We start from the raw sequence: 16491 nt of genomic DNA on the forward strand, positions 1-16491 counted from the left end.
TCCACCTCGAGCCAGAGTGAGGGGTGGCCTGGACTTTCACGTCAATAAAACCAACCCTCGAAGGGACCATCGCCTCTATGCAGGAAGACCCCACTGAAGGAATCACTTTTGACACACCCAATCAGTTGACTGCATAGTAGAACATTACAGCACCGTCCATGCCCACTTCTCACTTCCTGAAGACAAACACTCAATGGTACAAAAGCAGCTTCTTCCCCTCTGCCATCAGATTTCAGAATGGACAATGAACCACAGACTCTACCACACTTTCTCTTCTTTTTCACCAATTTATATTTTTTAAATAATGAACATTATATCAAATGTTAACACCAACTACAAATTTCACAACATGTTTGTGACCATAAATTGATCCAATAAGGCATGTGGTCTCCTCAACATCAGAGAGACTGGGAGATCACTTCACTGAGCACGTCGGCTCTGTCCACCGCAATAGCAGGGATCTCCCAGTGGCCACCCATTTCAAATCCCTGCCCAATTCACCCTGATGATATCTCCATCCATGGAGTGACGCACTGCCAGACTGTAAAACAGGAACAGAGCATCAGCTCTCAGCGCTGCTCTGCCACTCACTGAGACCCTATGGCTCAATGCTTTCCTGCCCAATCCTCTTGACCCTTCCTTCTGGTTGCAGAACTGAAGACCAGATCTTGTGGTGCCACTGGCCACGCTGTTCCAGTACAGTTACATCACTGGATCCTATTACTCATGATGGAAGATACACAATGCTCTGGCCAAATCAAATCGGACTAAGCCCTGCCCACATGGCAAAGTGATGGAAGCTGTGATTTTTGTAAATGACCAAGATGATGAGGTGGAAGGATGGGTCAGTTAAGTTTGCAGAAAATATGAAGGTTGGAGATGTTGAGGATAATGTTGAAGGTTGCTGTAGGCTATAAAAGGGTAGAGACAGGCTCCAACAGAGTTGGGCTTAAAAGAGGCAGATGGAGTTCAATCCGGATGCATTTTGGAAAGTTAAACCTGAAGGCTGCGTACATGGTTAATGGACATCTGGAGGAACAGAGGGACCTTGGGGTCCAAACCCAGACACCCCTCAAGGTTGCCGGGAAAGTTGATAGGATAGTTAAGTAGGTCTATGGGATGCTGGGCTTCTTTACTTGGTGGGAATGAGTTCAAGAGTCAAGAGGACTTGTTGCAACTCTACCAATGTTTGGAGAGATGACACTTGGACAGTTCTGGTCATTTCACCATAGGAAGGATGTGGAAGCTATGGAAAGGGCACAGAAGAGATTTACCAGGATGTTGCCTGGATTGGAAAATAAGTCTTATTGGGCAAGGTTAACAGAGTTGGGACATTCCTCTTCAGAAAGAAGAAGGATGAGAGGAGACTTAATGAAGGTCTACAAGATTTTGAGTGTTACAGGGAATTGAGAGTATGGCCAGCAACTTTTTCCCAGGGCAAGAAAAGCAAACACCAGAGAATGTCTGTGCAAAGTGGAGGGAGGGAAGTTTAGGGGAGACATCAGAGGCAGTTTTTTTTAACTACACACAAAGTTTCCAGGGATGGTAGTGGAGGCTGAAACATAGGGTGCATTTAAGAGACTCTTAGACAGGCACATGAATGAAAGAAAAATGGAGGGTTACATGGTAGGAAGAGTTTAGTGTTTTATTTTTGGTAGGAATATATAGGTCGACACCACTAGCAGGTTCTCCTCCAAGTTACAACATCGTAGTAAATCCTGAACTTCATTATGGGCAAGCTTGCACCAGAAGGACTAACAGTTCAAGAAGGTATTTCACCTCATGGACAATTCAGAATGGGCACGATAGATCGACGTACGAAAGATCCAGGCTTTCTGCAGTATCCTCACCTCACTCCACCATCCACTGGCCCTTGAAGGAAGACTTCCCAGAGGAAGGCTGAAGCTGCACAGAGTGGATGAAATTTCGTGCATGTCTTCCCCACTATTTTCAGACCATGCCTGATACCAATACCTCAGCAGATGCAAAGTCCTTCCCACTCACAATTATATACACTCGTTTAATCATCAAATTTTTTGGGTTAAATTTGGTGGGTGTAAGGGTCAACTTTTAAATGAGTCAAACTTTTGACCGCTGTAAGGTGTCATGAACTCGGATGGCCGGGGCCAGGAAGTGAGTCAAGCAGTCGGGGCGTAGAGAGCTTGGGTCAGCCAGAGCTTGGAGGGGAGGACATTTGGGGCGTTTGGAGCTCGGATGGGAGGGCAGCCAAGGCAACAGGAGCTCAGAATGGCTGGCGGACGGGGCAGCTGGGAGGTCAGGCGGATGGGGCGCCGAGAAACCAGTTGGTCGAGGAGGCTGGGGCACTGGGAGCATGGGTGGGCAGGTGGCCGGGGCACCAGGATTTGCAATTTCAAAGTGATCACTCACCTACTACATTCAAGGTCATCTTGACCTCTTCGTGGATAGGTTTGGATGTCACCAAGCACTTGTACTGCCCATTGTCAGACACTTGCACATCTGATAACTTGAGAGAGAGGTTTCCCTGTGAGATTTGCTCTGAGAATAGGTGGGTCCTGCCCTTGTAGGCCGGAGCTTGCTGTGACAGGTCATCTGCTCCCCCCATGTATGTGTGTACAGGCGATGTGTAGCTCAGTGCTACATTGATCCAATGTAACTCCATATTGTCTGGGATCTTATTACCAATTATTACTAACTGGCAATCCAAGACTACGTCCTCTCCAACAACAGCTACAATTGGGTCTAGTGGGCCTCTGACCACCAATTGATCCAATGCACCTAAAGTAACATGTAAGAGAAGGGAAAGGGGTGGGGGGGGGGAGAAAAAAAAATCAGTCATTCTGCTTGAGAAAACACAGCACCAAATTAGAAGAGGACAGGTGGAAGATAGGTCAGCAAGTTGAGTGGTGTCACAGCAAACCAAAGAGCTTATTGTGCACTTCAGGAGGAGATCAGGAGAACCTGAACCAGTCCTCATTGAGGGGAAAGCAGTGGAGAGGATCAGGAAGTTCAAATTCCTGGCTGTCAGCATCTCTGAGGATCTGTCTTGGAGCCTCCATGTTCATGCAATCGCGAAGAAGTCTTGCTAGCGGCTGTACTAGGCGAGGAGTTTGAGGAGATTCGGAATGCCACCAGACTCAAAAAACTTCTACAGGTCTACCGTGGAAAGCATTCCGACTGGTTGCATCATTGTCTGGTATGGAGGCTCCAATGCACAGGACAGTAAAAAAAAAAACTCCATAGAGTTGTTAACTCAATTTGTGACATCATGGGTGTGAGGGATAATGGAATATGGGGAGTCAGGCAAGTGCTAATTAGGAATGAATTATGATGGGTTAAATAAGGGTGAAGTAAGATTGGAATGTGAGGAAGGGTTAAGCAAGTATAATAGAATAGGGGTCTTATAGCAAGTAGATAGATTTAGCAAGTCCTGGGGGTTGAGATTAATGAACAAGAACAAAGACATGACACTTCCTGGTAAACAAGTTTACAGAAAGGCACATAGGCAGAAATATCTAATGCTAAACCAATCCAGGAGGCAGAAGAATGTTAAGGGGGGAGGTACCTCTGTACTGAAATGGAATGTATAAAAAGTTGGGTAAGCCCCAGTATGTGTGTGTATTCCCAGGGTAAGGAGAAGCACCCAACTTTGCACTGTTGTAAAATAAATGTTCTTTGTTCTCAATTTTTGTCTTGAGTGAAATCTGTGAAGGCACCTCTGCTTCTCACAATGGGCATCACTCCATCGAGGACATCTACAAGAGATGGCGTCTAAAGAAAGCCTCTATCCTCAGGGATCCCCACTTCCCAGGCCATGCCCACTTCACACTGCTACCATCAGGAAGGAGGAGCAGGAGCTCAAAGATGATCACTCAGCAACACAAAGGACAGCTTCTCTCCTCTGCAATTATATTTCCACAGACACTACCTCACTTCCTTTGCACTATTTTGAAATGTAATTTATAAAAATATTTGCCACTGTAATGTAATGAATTTCATAACACATGCTCTTAACAATAAGTTCTTCAGAGGGGGAGAACAATCCAGGGAGGAGAGCGAACAAGCTGGTGAATGGAAGTGAAAGAGAAAGGAGAGTCGAGAACAGAAAAGTCTCTCACCAGATGGAGTGGAACTGATCCAGAAGAGAATGCAGATCAGTCTGCAAGCCTCCATCTGCTCACTTTCCATCAGTCTGTAGCAACAGCATATGACTTGCAGTTATTCCACACCAGTGGCACAAGAAGGATGGCAGTTCTGAAAGGCAAGATAACATCAAAATATATATACAGTATAACCCCTGGTATTCTGGTACCTATGGGGATTGGTCGATGCCAGATAAATGTATTTTCCGGTTGCTTGAGACTTACTCTGACAATGCCACACTAATACACCTGCATTAAGAATAAACAGTTTAAAAGAGAAAAATACTAGACTGGACTTACACGGAACAAACTTCATTTACATGAATATACCACATACACTCACGTGTAAAAGTCGAGTTTTTTTAATTTTAAATTTATGGGGTTGATTATCACATGCATACTTCTTTTGACCGTGGTACCAGCGATGTTCGAAGCATCTGAAGTTCCGATGGACGGGCAGCTGGGGCCAAAAATGGAGGGGGTGGGGTGTTTGACTTTCACACGCAATAATCTATATGGAAAATACCAGATATTTGGACCAAAAAATAAGGGGGGGGGGGGGGTTGATTTTTTTTTGTAATATCTTATTTCCATTTTAAATCTATTTAACAATTAAAAATCATACCAAATACAAAACATCAAGAGAACCCCTCCCTCCACACTATATATCCTATTAAACAGAGAAAGAACAAAGAAATAGAAACCAAAAAAATCATCCCATTGTCAGTGCATAGAGGAAAACATATGGAGACACGATAATACCATAGTGTTAAAATTTTTACAGAGCAATTGTCACCCTATATTGGCACCAGTGAAACCCGCAGCACTTGGTGACCAGTCCTAACCCTGCTTAGCTTCCGAGATCAGACCATTCCTACTTTTACTATGTTTTAGTGTTATTTCAGGTTTTTTTTAAATGTTGTATTTGGCAGGCTTTTTCTGGGAACACTCAAAAATTTTCCCATACTGTATAAATTAATGGTAATTGCTTATTGGCTTTACGGCTTACGGGTGCTTTCAGAGGAACTTTCGGATAGCAGGGGATACCATACCTGTACAGGTAGTCCCCCAATTTACGACTGCAATTGGGTCATCTCTCAGATTGGAGGCAAGTTGGATTCGCGTGTCTTAACAAAGCAATTTTTCCAAAATTTTTTTAACTGTGACAGAGTATATAGAAATGTTTCTGGGAGGTTAGGAAAGGTTTGTTACAGTAGGTCACGTGTAAACACTTTAAAACAGATCTTATATGAAATGCTGGAACTCTGCTAATATTGGAGATATAGTGGCTTTTCGCACCTTTTTGCAAGAGCTTTGAAGAGTGCTCAAAAGACGTCACATTATTTGTCTATAAAGGCAGCTAATGTTAAAAAACCTAACACTCAACTACAGAAAAAACTACTCTCTAAAAGTGCTGAAGAACCGTGGCCTACCTGTCCAGTTGGAACCACAGAGTTGCCGTCTGGAACCTCCAAGCCTCAGAGAACTCCAGCTAGATTAAGTATTACACCGGCGCCGGTCTTGTCTCTGCAAAATGGGAAAGATTGAAAGAAGGAGGTTTTGACACAGTCTTATTGATGTTGAAGATTCGAACCAGTCATAGGGACTGGAGCCGCTGGGCTGAATATTTCTATGACGTTGAATTACATTATTATATATATTGTATTTCTGGCTGGGGGGAGGTGGATGGCACTGATATCTTTGATAGTCAACTGCCACTGGTGGGGTTTACCATACCCAGTTTTTTAGGGAGTTACTACCTTTGGGTGTTTTTTTTTCCTCTTTTTTGGGGAACTAATTGTATTCCTTTTTATATAAACTTTTTCTTAGGGGAGGGAGAGTGCATTTCATTTATTAGTAGGAGAGCGATTTTTTTGTATTAAATGATTATAATGTTAGTTTGTTAAAATGTCTAGTTTGAAATTTGCAACTTTTAATATTCAGGGATTAAATAATCCAATGAAGCGAAAGCGAGTTTTAGCTTATATCAAGAAAATGAAAATTGACATTGCTTTTTTACAAGAAACACATTTGATCGAAAAAGAGGATTTGAAATTGAAAAGCGATTGGGTTGGTCATGCGTTTTTTTTCTTCATTTAACTCAAAGGCAAAAAGTGTAGCGATTTTAGTTCATAAGAATTTATCTTTTGAGTTGCATACTGTAGTGGGGAATGCTGGAGGATTTTAAAAGTGGACTGTAAAATCATTAATTAACTTTGGACTTTACTTAATATCTATGCACCTAATGTAGATGATGAATGTTTTATTTCAGACACTTTTATGTTATTAAGTCAAGCTAATGAAAATATTTTAGTTGGGGGGGATTTTAATTGTGTTTTGGATCTTTTGATGGATAAATCCCCAAAATGTATTAGAAAATCAACGATGGCGATACAAATTGGGGCTTTAATGAAAGATTTATATTTGGTAGATATTTGGAGAAGGATTAATCCTACAGAGAAACATTTTTCTTTTCATTCCTCCCGACATGATTTATTTTCTAGACTAGATTTTTTTTTAATATCGGCACATTTACAAGGAAAGGTATTGCAGGCAGAATATAAGAGTAGAGTTAAATCGGATCATTCTTTATTTTTTTCTTATGAAAGTTCAGAGGTAGTACGTTCATCCTATAGATGGAGATTTAATACAATGTTGTTGAAAAAACCTGAGTTTGTTATTTTTGTTAAGGAACAGATTGATTTTTTTCTTAACTGAAAATGCTAATTCAGTTAAAAGTCATTTTTTATTATGGGATGAGTTAAAAGCTTATTTAAGAGGGCAAATAATTAGTTATACTACTAAAGTTAAGAAAGGATATATGGCTGAAAGTCTTAAATTAGAAAAGCAAATTGATGAACTGGAGAAGGAATTTCAGAAGAGAGTGACAGAAGATCAGAAAATTACTTTGACTAAATTGAAACTGCGATATGTTACAGACTTATCAATTTGAATGTTTCTTTAATCGGTCTAAGCAACAATATTATGAGTGGGGTGAGAAGACGCACAAAGTACTTGGATGGCAGTTAAAGAAGGAACAAACCTCAGGGGTTATTAATGCAGTTAAAAAGAATTCAACAGTTACCTATAAACCTCAGAAAATCAATGACCAGTTTTATTCATTTTATAAAAAAAATTATATACTTCTGAGGGGCGACGGATCTATTGATTATTTTTTTTATCTACATTAATGTTATCAGTAGTAGAAGAGGATATTATAGACTTGGAAGCTCCATTTACAGATCTAGAAATTAAGACAGCTATGCTGGAAATGCCTGATGGTAAGTCACCAGGAGATGATGGGTTTATAAAGTTTTTTTATGAGGATTTATTAAAGTGTGATTTTGCTTTCATGTTTAAAGGCGATTAAAAGCAACTTCTGTTTAAGAAACCCTTTGCAATGGTGAATGAGAATTGCTGCTGTTTTTTTTTTTGGGGGGGGGGTCTCTGGGCTCGCAACACCAGAAACGAACCCTTAATGAAGAGTGGCAGCAGAGGAGTGTTTTGTAAACGGTCTTATGTGCGGGCGGGCGTAACTCGGTCCGGTCGTAGGCCGATGACTTCCTAATTAATACATATCAGCGCCAAAAACAATAAAAGGTAATAATCTTTGCCTCCACATTTACCTTAAAATATCTCGCTCTCGGACTTTACCTCAGGCGCCCAGCGGGGAAACTCCTTGTGTTGACGTGCCCGACTTTCCGGCTTGTCTCCCCAACCTCGGGTAGGGGTGGGCGCGGTCACCGAAGCACCTCACCCCCTCTTTGGCTTTCACTTCGATTCCCGTCCCGCGCATTGCACGCTGGGCAATGTAATCCGAACCCGCTCACTACCGCCACCGGCGTCGCGTGGAGGTGAGGCTGGGCGTCTCCCGGCCCGCGGGCCCATACGCTCGGCGGCAGTGGATCAGCCTCACTCCCACCCCCGCCCGCAAATCGTGTCAGGGAATCTGGACGCTGGAGGTCGGCGGGTGGGGGAGAAGGGGTGGGGATGAAAAGGTGGGGGGAGAAGGGGTGGGGGAAGAAGGGGTGGGGAGTGAAAGGGAGGGGTGAGAAGGGGCGGGAAGCAAAAGGGTGGGGTGAGAAGGGGCGGGGGTGAAAGGGTGAGAAGCAGAGGTGCCTTCACAGATTTCACTCGAGACAAAAATGAGAACTAAGAACTTTTATTATACTATTACAACAATGCAAAGTTGGGTGCTTCCCCTTACCCTGGGAATACACACAGATACTGAGGCTGACCCAACTTTTTATACATTCCATTTCAGTACAGAGGTACCTTCCCCTTAACATTCTTCTGCCTCCTGGATTGGTTTAGCATTAGATAATTCTTCCTACGTGTATTCTAACTTATCAGTTTATGTGCCTTTCTGCAAACTTGTTCACCAGGAAGTGTCATTTCTTTGTTCTTACTCATTAATCAACCCCCAGGACTTGCTAAATCTATCTACTTGCTATCCTGTTTTTGAAGACCCTTCCTCACATTCCTTCTTACTTCACCCATATTTAACCCATCATAATTCATTCTTAATTAGCACTTGCTTGACTCCTCACATTCCATTATCCCTTACAAAAGGGTGGGGGGAGAGAAAGGGTGGGGGGAGTGAAAGGGTGGGGGGAGTGAAAGGGTGGGGGGGAGAAAGGACGTGGAGTGAAAGGGTGGTGGGAGTGAAAGGGTGGGGGGAGTGAAAGGGTGGGGGGAGTGAAAGGGTGGGGGGGAGTGAAAGGGTGGGGGGGAGTGAAAGGGTGGGAGGGAGTGAAAGGGTGGGGGAGTGAAAGGGTGGGGGGAGTGAAAGGGTGGGGGAGAAGGGGTGGGGAGTGAAAGGGTGGGGGGGAGTGAAAGGGTGGGGCAGAAGGGGCGAGGAGTGAAAGGGCGGGGGGAGAAGGGGTGGAGGATCTAAAGGGCGGGGGGAGAAGGGGTGGGGAGTGAAGGGGCGGGGAGTGAAGGGGCGGGGAGTGAAGGGGCGGGGAGTGAAGGGGCGGGGAGTGAAGGGGCGGGGAGTGAAGGGGCGGGGGGAGAAGGGGCGGGGGGAGAAGGGGCGGGGGAGAAGGGGCGGGGAGTGAAAGGGTGGGGGGAGTGAAAGGGTGGGGGGAGTGAAAGGGTGGGGGAGTGAAAGGGTGGGGGGAGTGAAAGGGTGGGGGGAGTGAAAGGGTGGGGGGAGTGAAAGGGTGGGGGGAGTGAAAGGGTGGGGGGAGTGAAAGGGTGGGGGGAGTGAAAGGGTGGGGGGAGTGAAAGGGTGGGGGGAGTGAAAGGGTGGGGGGAGTGAAAGGGTGGGGGGAGTGAAAGGGTGGGGGGAGTGAAAGGGTGGGGGGAGTGAAAGGGTGGGGGGAGTGAAAGGGTGGGGGGAGTGAAAGGGTGGGGGGAGTGAAAGGGTGGGGGAGTGAAAGGGTGGGGGGAGTGAAAGGGTGGGGGGAGTGAAAGGGTGGGGGGAGAAGGGGCGGGGAGTGAAAGGGTGGGGGGGGAGAAGGGGCGGGGAGTGAAAGGGTGGGGGGAGTGAAAGGGTGGGGGGGAGAAGGGGCGGGGAGTGAAAGGGCGGGGGGAGAAGGGGTGGGGTGAAAGGGTGGGGGGGAGAAGGGGCGGGGAGTGAAAGGGTGGGGGGAGTGAAAGGGTGGGGGGAGAAGGGGCAGGGAGTGAAAGGGCGGGGGGGAGAAGGGGTGGGGTGAAAGGGTGGGGGGAGAAGGGGTGGGGAGTGAAAGGGTGGGGGAGTGAAAGGGTGGGGGGAGTGAAAGGGTGGGGGGAGTGAAAGGGTGGGGGGAGAAGGGGCAGGGAGTGAAAGGGTGGGGGGAGAAGGGGCGGGGAGTGAAAGGGTGGGGGGAGAAGGGGCGGGGAGTGAAAGGGTGGGATAGAAGGGGCGGGGAGTGAAAGGGTGGGGGGAGAAGGGGCGGGGAGTGAAAGGGTGGGGGGAGAAGGGGCGGGGAGTGAAAGGGTGGGGGGAGTGAAAGGGTGGGGGGAGTGAAAGGGTGGGGGGAGAAGGGGCGGGGAGTGAAAGGGTGGGGGGAGAAGGGGTGGGGAGTGAAAGGGTGGGGGGAGTGAAAGGGTGGGGGGAGTGAAAGGGTGGGGGGAGTGAAAGGGTGGGGGGAGTGAAAGGGTGGGGGGAGTGAAAGGGTGGGGGGAGAAGGGGCGGGTAGTGAAAGGGTGGGGGGAGAAGGGCGGGGAGTGAAAGGGTGGGGGGAGAAGGGGCGGGGAGTGAAAGGGTGGGGGGAGAAGGGGCGGTGAGTGAAAGGGTGGGGGGAGAAGGTGGGGGAGAAGGGGCGGGGAGTGAAAGGGTGGGGGGAGAAGGGGCGGGGAGTGAAAGGGTGGGGGGAGTGAAAGGGTGGGGGGAGTGAAAGGGTGAGGGGAGTGAAAGGGTGGGGGGAGAAGGGGCGGGGAGCGAAAGGGTGGGGGGAGAAGGGGCGGGGAGCGAAAGGTGGGGGAGTGAAAGGGTGGGGGGAGTGAAAGGGTGGGGGGAGTGAAAGGGTGGGGGGGAGTGAAAGGGTGGGGGGAGAAGGGGCGGGGGAGTGAAAGGGTGGGGGGAGAAGGGGAGGGGTGCTAAAGGGTGGGGGGGAGGGGTGCTGAAGGGTGGGGGGGGAGAGGTGCTAAAGGGTGGGGGGAGAAGGGGTGGGGGTGAGAGGGGTGGGGGGAGAAGGGGCGGGAAGTGAAAGGGTGGGGGGAGAAGGGGCGGGGAGCTAAAGGGTGGGGGGAGAAGGGCGGGGAGTGAAAGGGTGGGGGAGAAGGGGCAGGGAGCGAAAGGGCGGGGGGAGAAGGGGCGGGGAGTGAAAGGGTGGGGGAGAAGGGGAGGGGTGCTAAAGGGTGAGGGGAGAAGGGGTGGGGGGGAGAAGGGGCGTGGTGTGAAAGGGTGGGGGAGAGGGGGCAGGGAGCGAAAGGGTGGGGGGGGAGAAGGGGTGGGGAGTGAAAGGGTGGGGGAGAAGGGGCAGGGAGCGAAAGGGCGGGGGGAGAAGGGGCGGGGAGTGAAAGGGCGGGGGGAGAAGGGGCAGGGAGTGAAAGGGTGGGGGAGAAGGGCAGGGGTGAAAGGGTGGGGGAGAAGGGGCGCGGGTGAAAGGGAGGGGCTTCATATCCACATTCATTCAGACTTTTCTTGTGGGTGCATGCTTTATCCACAAAATCTTTGGCTTGGCTTCGTGGATGAAGATTTATGGAGGGGTAAATGTCCACGTCAGCTGCAGGCTCGTTTGTGGCTGACAAGTCCGATGCGGGACAGGCAGACGCGGGTTGCAGCGGTTGCAGGGGAAAATTGGTTGGTTGGGTTGGGTGTTGGAGGGTTTTTCCTCCTTTGTCTTTTGTCAGTGAGATGGGCTCTCGGTCTTCTTCAAAGAAGATTGCTGCCCGCCGAACTGTGAGGTGCCAAGATGCACGGATTGAGGCGATATCAGCCCACTGGCAGTGGTCAATGTGGCAGGCACCAAGAGGATTTCTTTAGGCAGTCCTTGTACCTCTTCTTTGGTGCACCTCTGATACGATGGCCAGTGGAGAGCTCGCCATATAACACGATCTTGGGAAGGCGATGGTCCTCCATTCTGGAGACGTGACCTACCCAGCGCAGTTGGATCTTCAACAGCGTGGATTCGATTCTGTCGGCCTCTGCCATATCGAGTACTTCGATGTTATGGATGAAGTCGCTCCAATGAATGTTGAGGATGGAGCGGAGACAACGCTGGTGGAAGCGTTCTAGGAGCCGTAGGTGATGCCGGTAGAGGACCCATGAGCCGAACAGGAGTGTAGGAATGACAACGGCTCTGTATACGCTTATCTTTGTGAGGTTTTTCAATTGGTTGTTTTTCCAGACTCTTTTGTGTAGTCTTCCAAAGGCGCTATTTGCCTTGGCGAGTCTGTTGTCTATCTCGTTGTCGATCCTTGCATCTGATGAAATGGTGCAGCCGAGATAGGTAAACTGGTTGACCTTTTTGAGTTTTGTGTGCCCAATGGAGATGTGGGGGGGGGGGTGGTAGTCATGGTGAGGACCTCAGTTTTCTTCAGGCTGACTTCCAGGCCAAACATTTTGGCAGTTTCCGCAAAACAGGACGTTCAAGAGCTGGCTCTGAATGGGCAACTAAAGCGGCATCGTCTGCAAAGAGTAGTTCACGGACAAGTTGCTCTTGTGTCTTGGTGTGAGCTTGCAGGCGCCTCAGATTGAAGAGACTGCCATCCGTGCGGTACCGGATGTAAACAGCGTCTTCATTGTTGAGGTCTTTCATGGCTTGGTTCAGCATCATGCTGAAGAAGATTGAAAAGAGGGTTGGTGCGAGAATGCAGCCTTGCTTCACGCCATTGTTAATGGAGATGGGTTCAGAGAGCTCATTGCTGTATCTGACCCGACCTTGTTGGTTTTTGTGCAGTTGGATAACCATGTTGAGGAACTTTGGGGGGCATCCGATGCGCTCTAGTATTTGCCAAAGCCCTTTCCTGCTCACGGTGTCGAAGGCTTTGGTGAGGTCAACAAAGGTGATGTAGAGTCCTTTGTTTTGTTCCCTGCACTTTTCTTGGAGCTGTCTGAGGGCAAAGACCATGTCAGTAGTTCCTCTGTTTGCGCGAAAGCCGCACTGTGATTCTGGGAGAACATTCTCGGCGACACTAGGTATTATTCTATTTAGGAGAATCCTAGCGAAGATTTTGCCTGCAATGGAGAGCAGCGTGATTCCCCTGTAGTTTGAGCAGTCTGATTTCTCGCCTTTGTTTTTGTACAGGGTGATGATGATGGCATCACGAAGGTCCTGAGGCAGTTTTCCTTGGTCCTAACAAAGCTTTAAAAACTCATGCAGTTTGACATGCAGATTTTTTCCGCCAGCCTTCCAGACCTCTGGGGGGATTCCATCCATACCTGCTGCTTTGCCACTTTTCAGTTGTTCAATTGCCTTATATGTCTCTTCCCGGGTGAGGACCTCATCCAGCTCTAGCCTTAGGGGCTGTTGAGGGAGCTGAAGCAGGGCGGAATCTTGGACTGAGCGGTTGGCACTGAAAGAGATTGGAAGTGTTCTGACCATCGGTTGAGGATGGAGATCTTGTCGCTGAGGAGGACTTTGCCGTCTGAGCTGCGCAGCGGGCTTTGGACTTGGGGTGAGGGGCCGTACACAGCCTTTAGAGCCTCGTAAAAACCCCTGAAGTCGCCAATGTCCGCGCTGAGCTGGGTTCGTTTGGCGAGGCTAGTCCACCACTCATTTTGGATCTCCAGAGTTTGCACTGAAGATGGCTGCATGCGCGACGGAAGGCTTGTTTCTTCTCTGGCCAGGACGGCTTTGTAAGGTGAGCCTGGTGGGCAGCTCACTTCTTTGCCAGCAGCTCCTGGATTTCCTGGCTGTTTTCGTCGAACCAGTCCTTGTTTTTCCTGGAGGAGAAGCCCAGTACCTCTTCAGTGGATTGCAGTATGGTAGTCTTCAGCTGATCCCAGACGGTTTCAGGGGACGAGTCCGTGAGGCGGATTGCATCCTCGAGCTTTGCTTTGATGTTTGCCTAGAAGTTTCCACTCACTTCGTCTGACTGCAGGTTTCCAACATTGAACCTCTTTCTGGGGGCTTTACTGTTCCTGGACTTTGGCTTGAAGTGAAGGTTGAGCTTGCAGCGAACCAGCCGGTGGTCAGTGTGGCATTCTGCGCTGGGCATGACCCTGGTATGGAGCACATCTCGTTTGTCTTTCTCACACCAGGACATAGTCTAGGAGGTGCCAGTGTTTGGATCGGGGATGCATCCAGGTAGTCTTCAGGCTGTCCCTCTGCTGAAAAAGGGTGTTTGTAATGACAAGCCGCTGTTCTGCGCAGAGCTCCCACAGGAGGCGCCCATTGTCGTTGCACTTGCCGACACCATGCTTGCCCAGGATTCCTGGCCAGGTTTCTGAGTCTTTGCCGACACGAGCGTTGAGTCGCCAAGGATGACAACCTTGTCGGGTGTAGGGGTGCGTTGAATGAAGTTGCGCAGGTCAGTGTAGAACTTGTCCTTTTCTGCTAGTTCCGCCTGGAGGGTTGGAGCATAGACACTGATGAGGGTGATGCGACGCTTGTTTTGAAGGGGGAGTCGCATGGACATGATTCGGTCTGAGACGCCTGTCAGGAGGTTTTCGAGTTTGGAGGCAATGGAGTTCTTGACCATTAAGCCTACACCAGATAGGTGTCGTTCATCCATAGGCTTGCCAGAACAGTAGAGTGTGTAGCCCGCGCCGGGTTCTTGGAGGCTGCCTACATCTGCAAGGCGGACTTCACTGAGAGCGGCTATGTTGATGTCAAGTCTGAGGAGTTCTTGTGCAATGAGGGCAGACCGACGTTCAGGTCTGTCGGCCTTGTCTAGCATGGTTCTGATGTTCCAGCATGCTAGCTTGAGTTTGTGAGCATCTTTTGAGGGGGAGGACGTGGAGGGGGAGGACATGGAGGGGGAGGACGTGGACCTGTCCTCGGGCCTGCGCAAAGGAGATTTTAGGTGGAGTGCAGTGCGCGCAGTACTGGCCCCACCCTTTACACCCATGGTTCGTGTGCCGTGGCCAAGCAAGCTGGGACATGGAAGCGAGGTTCTTGGGTCGTAGGTTTTATATCGGAGTGGCCTTCTCCTATGCAGGTTTCTTACCCTGGGTGGAGGGGCCTGCCTCCCCTCCAAGGTCGGACCATACTGCCTGGACCGGGGCCGAGGCCGCCGCTGCTTTCCCTGTGCCTGGACTGGGGCTGCCGCCTCCTACTTTCTGCCCGGACCGGGGCCTCCCCCTGCCTCACTCGACCGAGGCCGGGGCCGCTGCCTCCCCTTCACTCTTGCCCGGATCGGGGCCGCCGCCGCTTACCCTCTGCCCGGACCGGGGCCGCCGCCTCCTTTCTGCCCAGACCGGGGCCTCCGCCTGCCTCACTCAACCGAGGCCGCCGCCTCCCCTTCACTCTTGCCCGGATTGGGGCCACCGTCTCGGTTGAGTGAGGCAGCCGGAGGCCCCGGTCCGGGCAGAAAGAAGGAGGCGGCGACCCCGGTCCGGGCACAGGGAAAGCAGCGGCAGCTCCAGCCCCAATCCGGGCAAGAGCGAAGGGGAGACGGCGGCCCCGGCCGAGTGAGGCAGGCGGCGGCCCCGATCCGGGCAAGAGCGAAGGGGAGGCGGCGGCCCCGGCCTCAGTCGAGTGAGGCAGGCGGCGGCCCCGATCCGGGCAAGAGCGAAGGGGAGGCGGCGGCCCCGGCCTCGGTCGAGTGAGGCAGGCGGTGGCCCCGATCCGGGCAAGAGCGATTCACAAAATAGTGCACACAAAACTGACCTGTGTAGCGGCAGCTCCACTGCTGCTGAAAGAACACAAAACCAGACGGGTTGAGCTCAGTGAGCAGAACTGATTTATTGCAGGGTGATGGGCTGGACTTGTATTCCCAGCCCCGACCTGGCTGAGAACTGCGCTGGGGGATGCTGATATCACTCCGGCATCGCGTGGTCCCCCAGCACAGACTTCTGAGCCCTGTGCTGAGAAGTGGAAACCCCCGACGGCGCCATTTTGGCCGGTTCGCCTGCCTAGTGTTGTGCCGCCACACAGCCCCCCCCCCCCCCCCCCCCACCACAGAACCAGCGCCATTGTCCTTTTTAGCTGGGCAGTATCGCTTCTTGGGCTGGGCCACAATCACTGTTGTAATGGAGGATTTAGACCAGCTTATGCTAGAAGGGATGTAGTTGCATCAGAAGACATAATCTAAATTCCACCATGGGGCCCAGGGATGCAGTTGTCTTTTGTTGGTCGCAGACTGTCAGGAGACCTTAGATAATTAAATTATTTATTCAAAGAGATAAGCTATGAGTAAAAGTTTGAGACTTCTGAGGGGTGTAAACGTCACTCAGGAAGAAGAACTAGAGTCCAGCTAACGTCCCGGTCGGGGGAGGTGGAGTAGCTGCTACCGGCGCCCCGACAACCTACTACAAGTGTGTGGTCATTGCCTCGCTTCGGCAGTTGGGACCAGTCCAGGTGTTGAAAAGTATAATTGGGAATGGCTTGCATATTGTAGTTTGAAATCAACTTTTGAATTTGTAATAAACATTTATATAAACTGAAGTGCTCTCGGTGTGGGTATCTATTTTCTTTCGGTAGCTCAAACACTGACCAATCTAAAACAAACAAAAGTGAGAGGTACAAGTTTACTGAGGACAACTGGTTCGGTGGGGTCAAGGTGCGCTGGCTTCAGCCTGTCCACAGTAAACAGTTCCCGTCTGCCACCGATGTCCAGCGTGAATGTAGATCCTGGACGCTGGACAATCTTGTATGGCCCTCGTACGGTCTCTGCAGAGGTGCTGCGGGTGGGCCTCGCTGAATAAAAACGTACTCTGCAGAAAGCAGCTTGCTGGGGACGTGAGATGGCTGTGTGCCGTGTCTGGGTGCTGGGTGGCGGTGGGGTGCGAAGGAGTCCAAGTGGGCCTGGAGATGGGGAAGCAGCTCGTGCGGCG

The 16491-nt window shown here is 50.2% G+C and overlaps 1 protein-coding gene across 1 annotated transcript in view; it reads right to left on the minus strand.

The window, feature by feature from the left end:
* Positions 1 to 16491, minus strand: part of LOC138753016 (uncharacterized) — a 129072-nt gene that overhangs the window by 50206 nt on the left and 62375 nt on the right. The window contains exons 19-26 of the mRNA XM_069915610.1: positions 16190 to 16425; positions 15326 to 15679; positions 13751 to 13824; positions 13581 to 13646; positions 7879 to 8077; positions 4523 to 4581; positions 4098 to 4194; positions 2389 to 2757 (exon numbers count right to left, since the gene is read on the minus strand). Coding sequence (XP_069771711.1) covers positions 2389 to 2757; positions 4098 to 4194; positions 4523 to 4581; positions 7879 to 8077; positions 13581 to 13646; positions 13751 to 13824; positions 15326 to 15679; positions 16190 to 16425 — 1454 coding nt within the window. The remainder of the gene's footprint in view (positions 1 to 2388; positions 2758 to 4097; positions 4195 to 4522; positions 4582 to 7878; positions 8078 to 13580; positions 13647 to 13750; positions 13825 to 15325; positions 15680 to 16189; positions 16426 to 16491) is intronic.

The sequence above is a fragment of the Narcine bancroftii genome, chromosome 2 (assembly GCF_036971445.1).
Source record: "Narcine bancroftii isolate sNarBan1 chromosome 2, sNarBan1.hap1, whole genome shotgun sequence".
In the NCBI taxonomy this organism is placed as follows: domain Eukaryota; kingdom Metazoa; phylum Chordata; class Chondrichthyes; order Torpediniformes; family Narcinidae; genus Narcine; species Narcine bancroftii.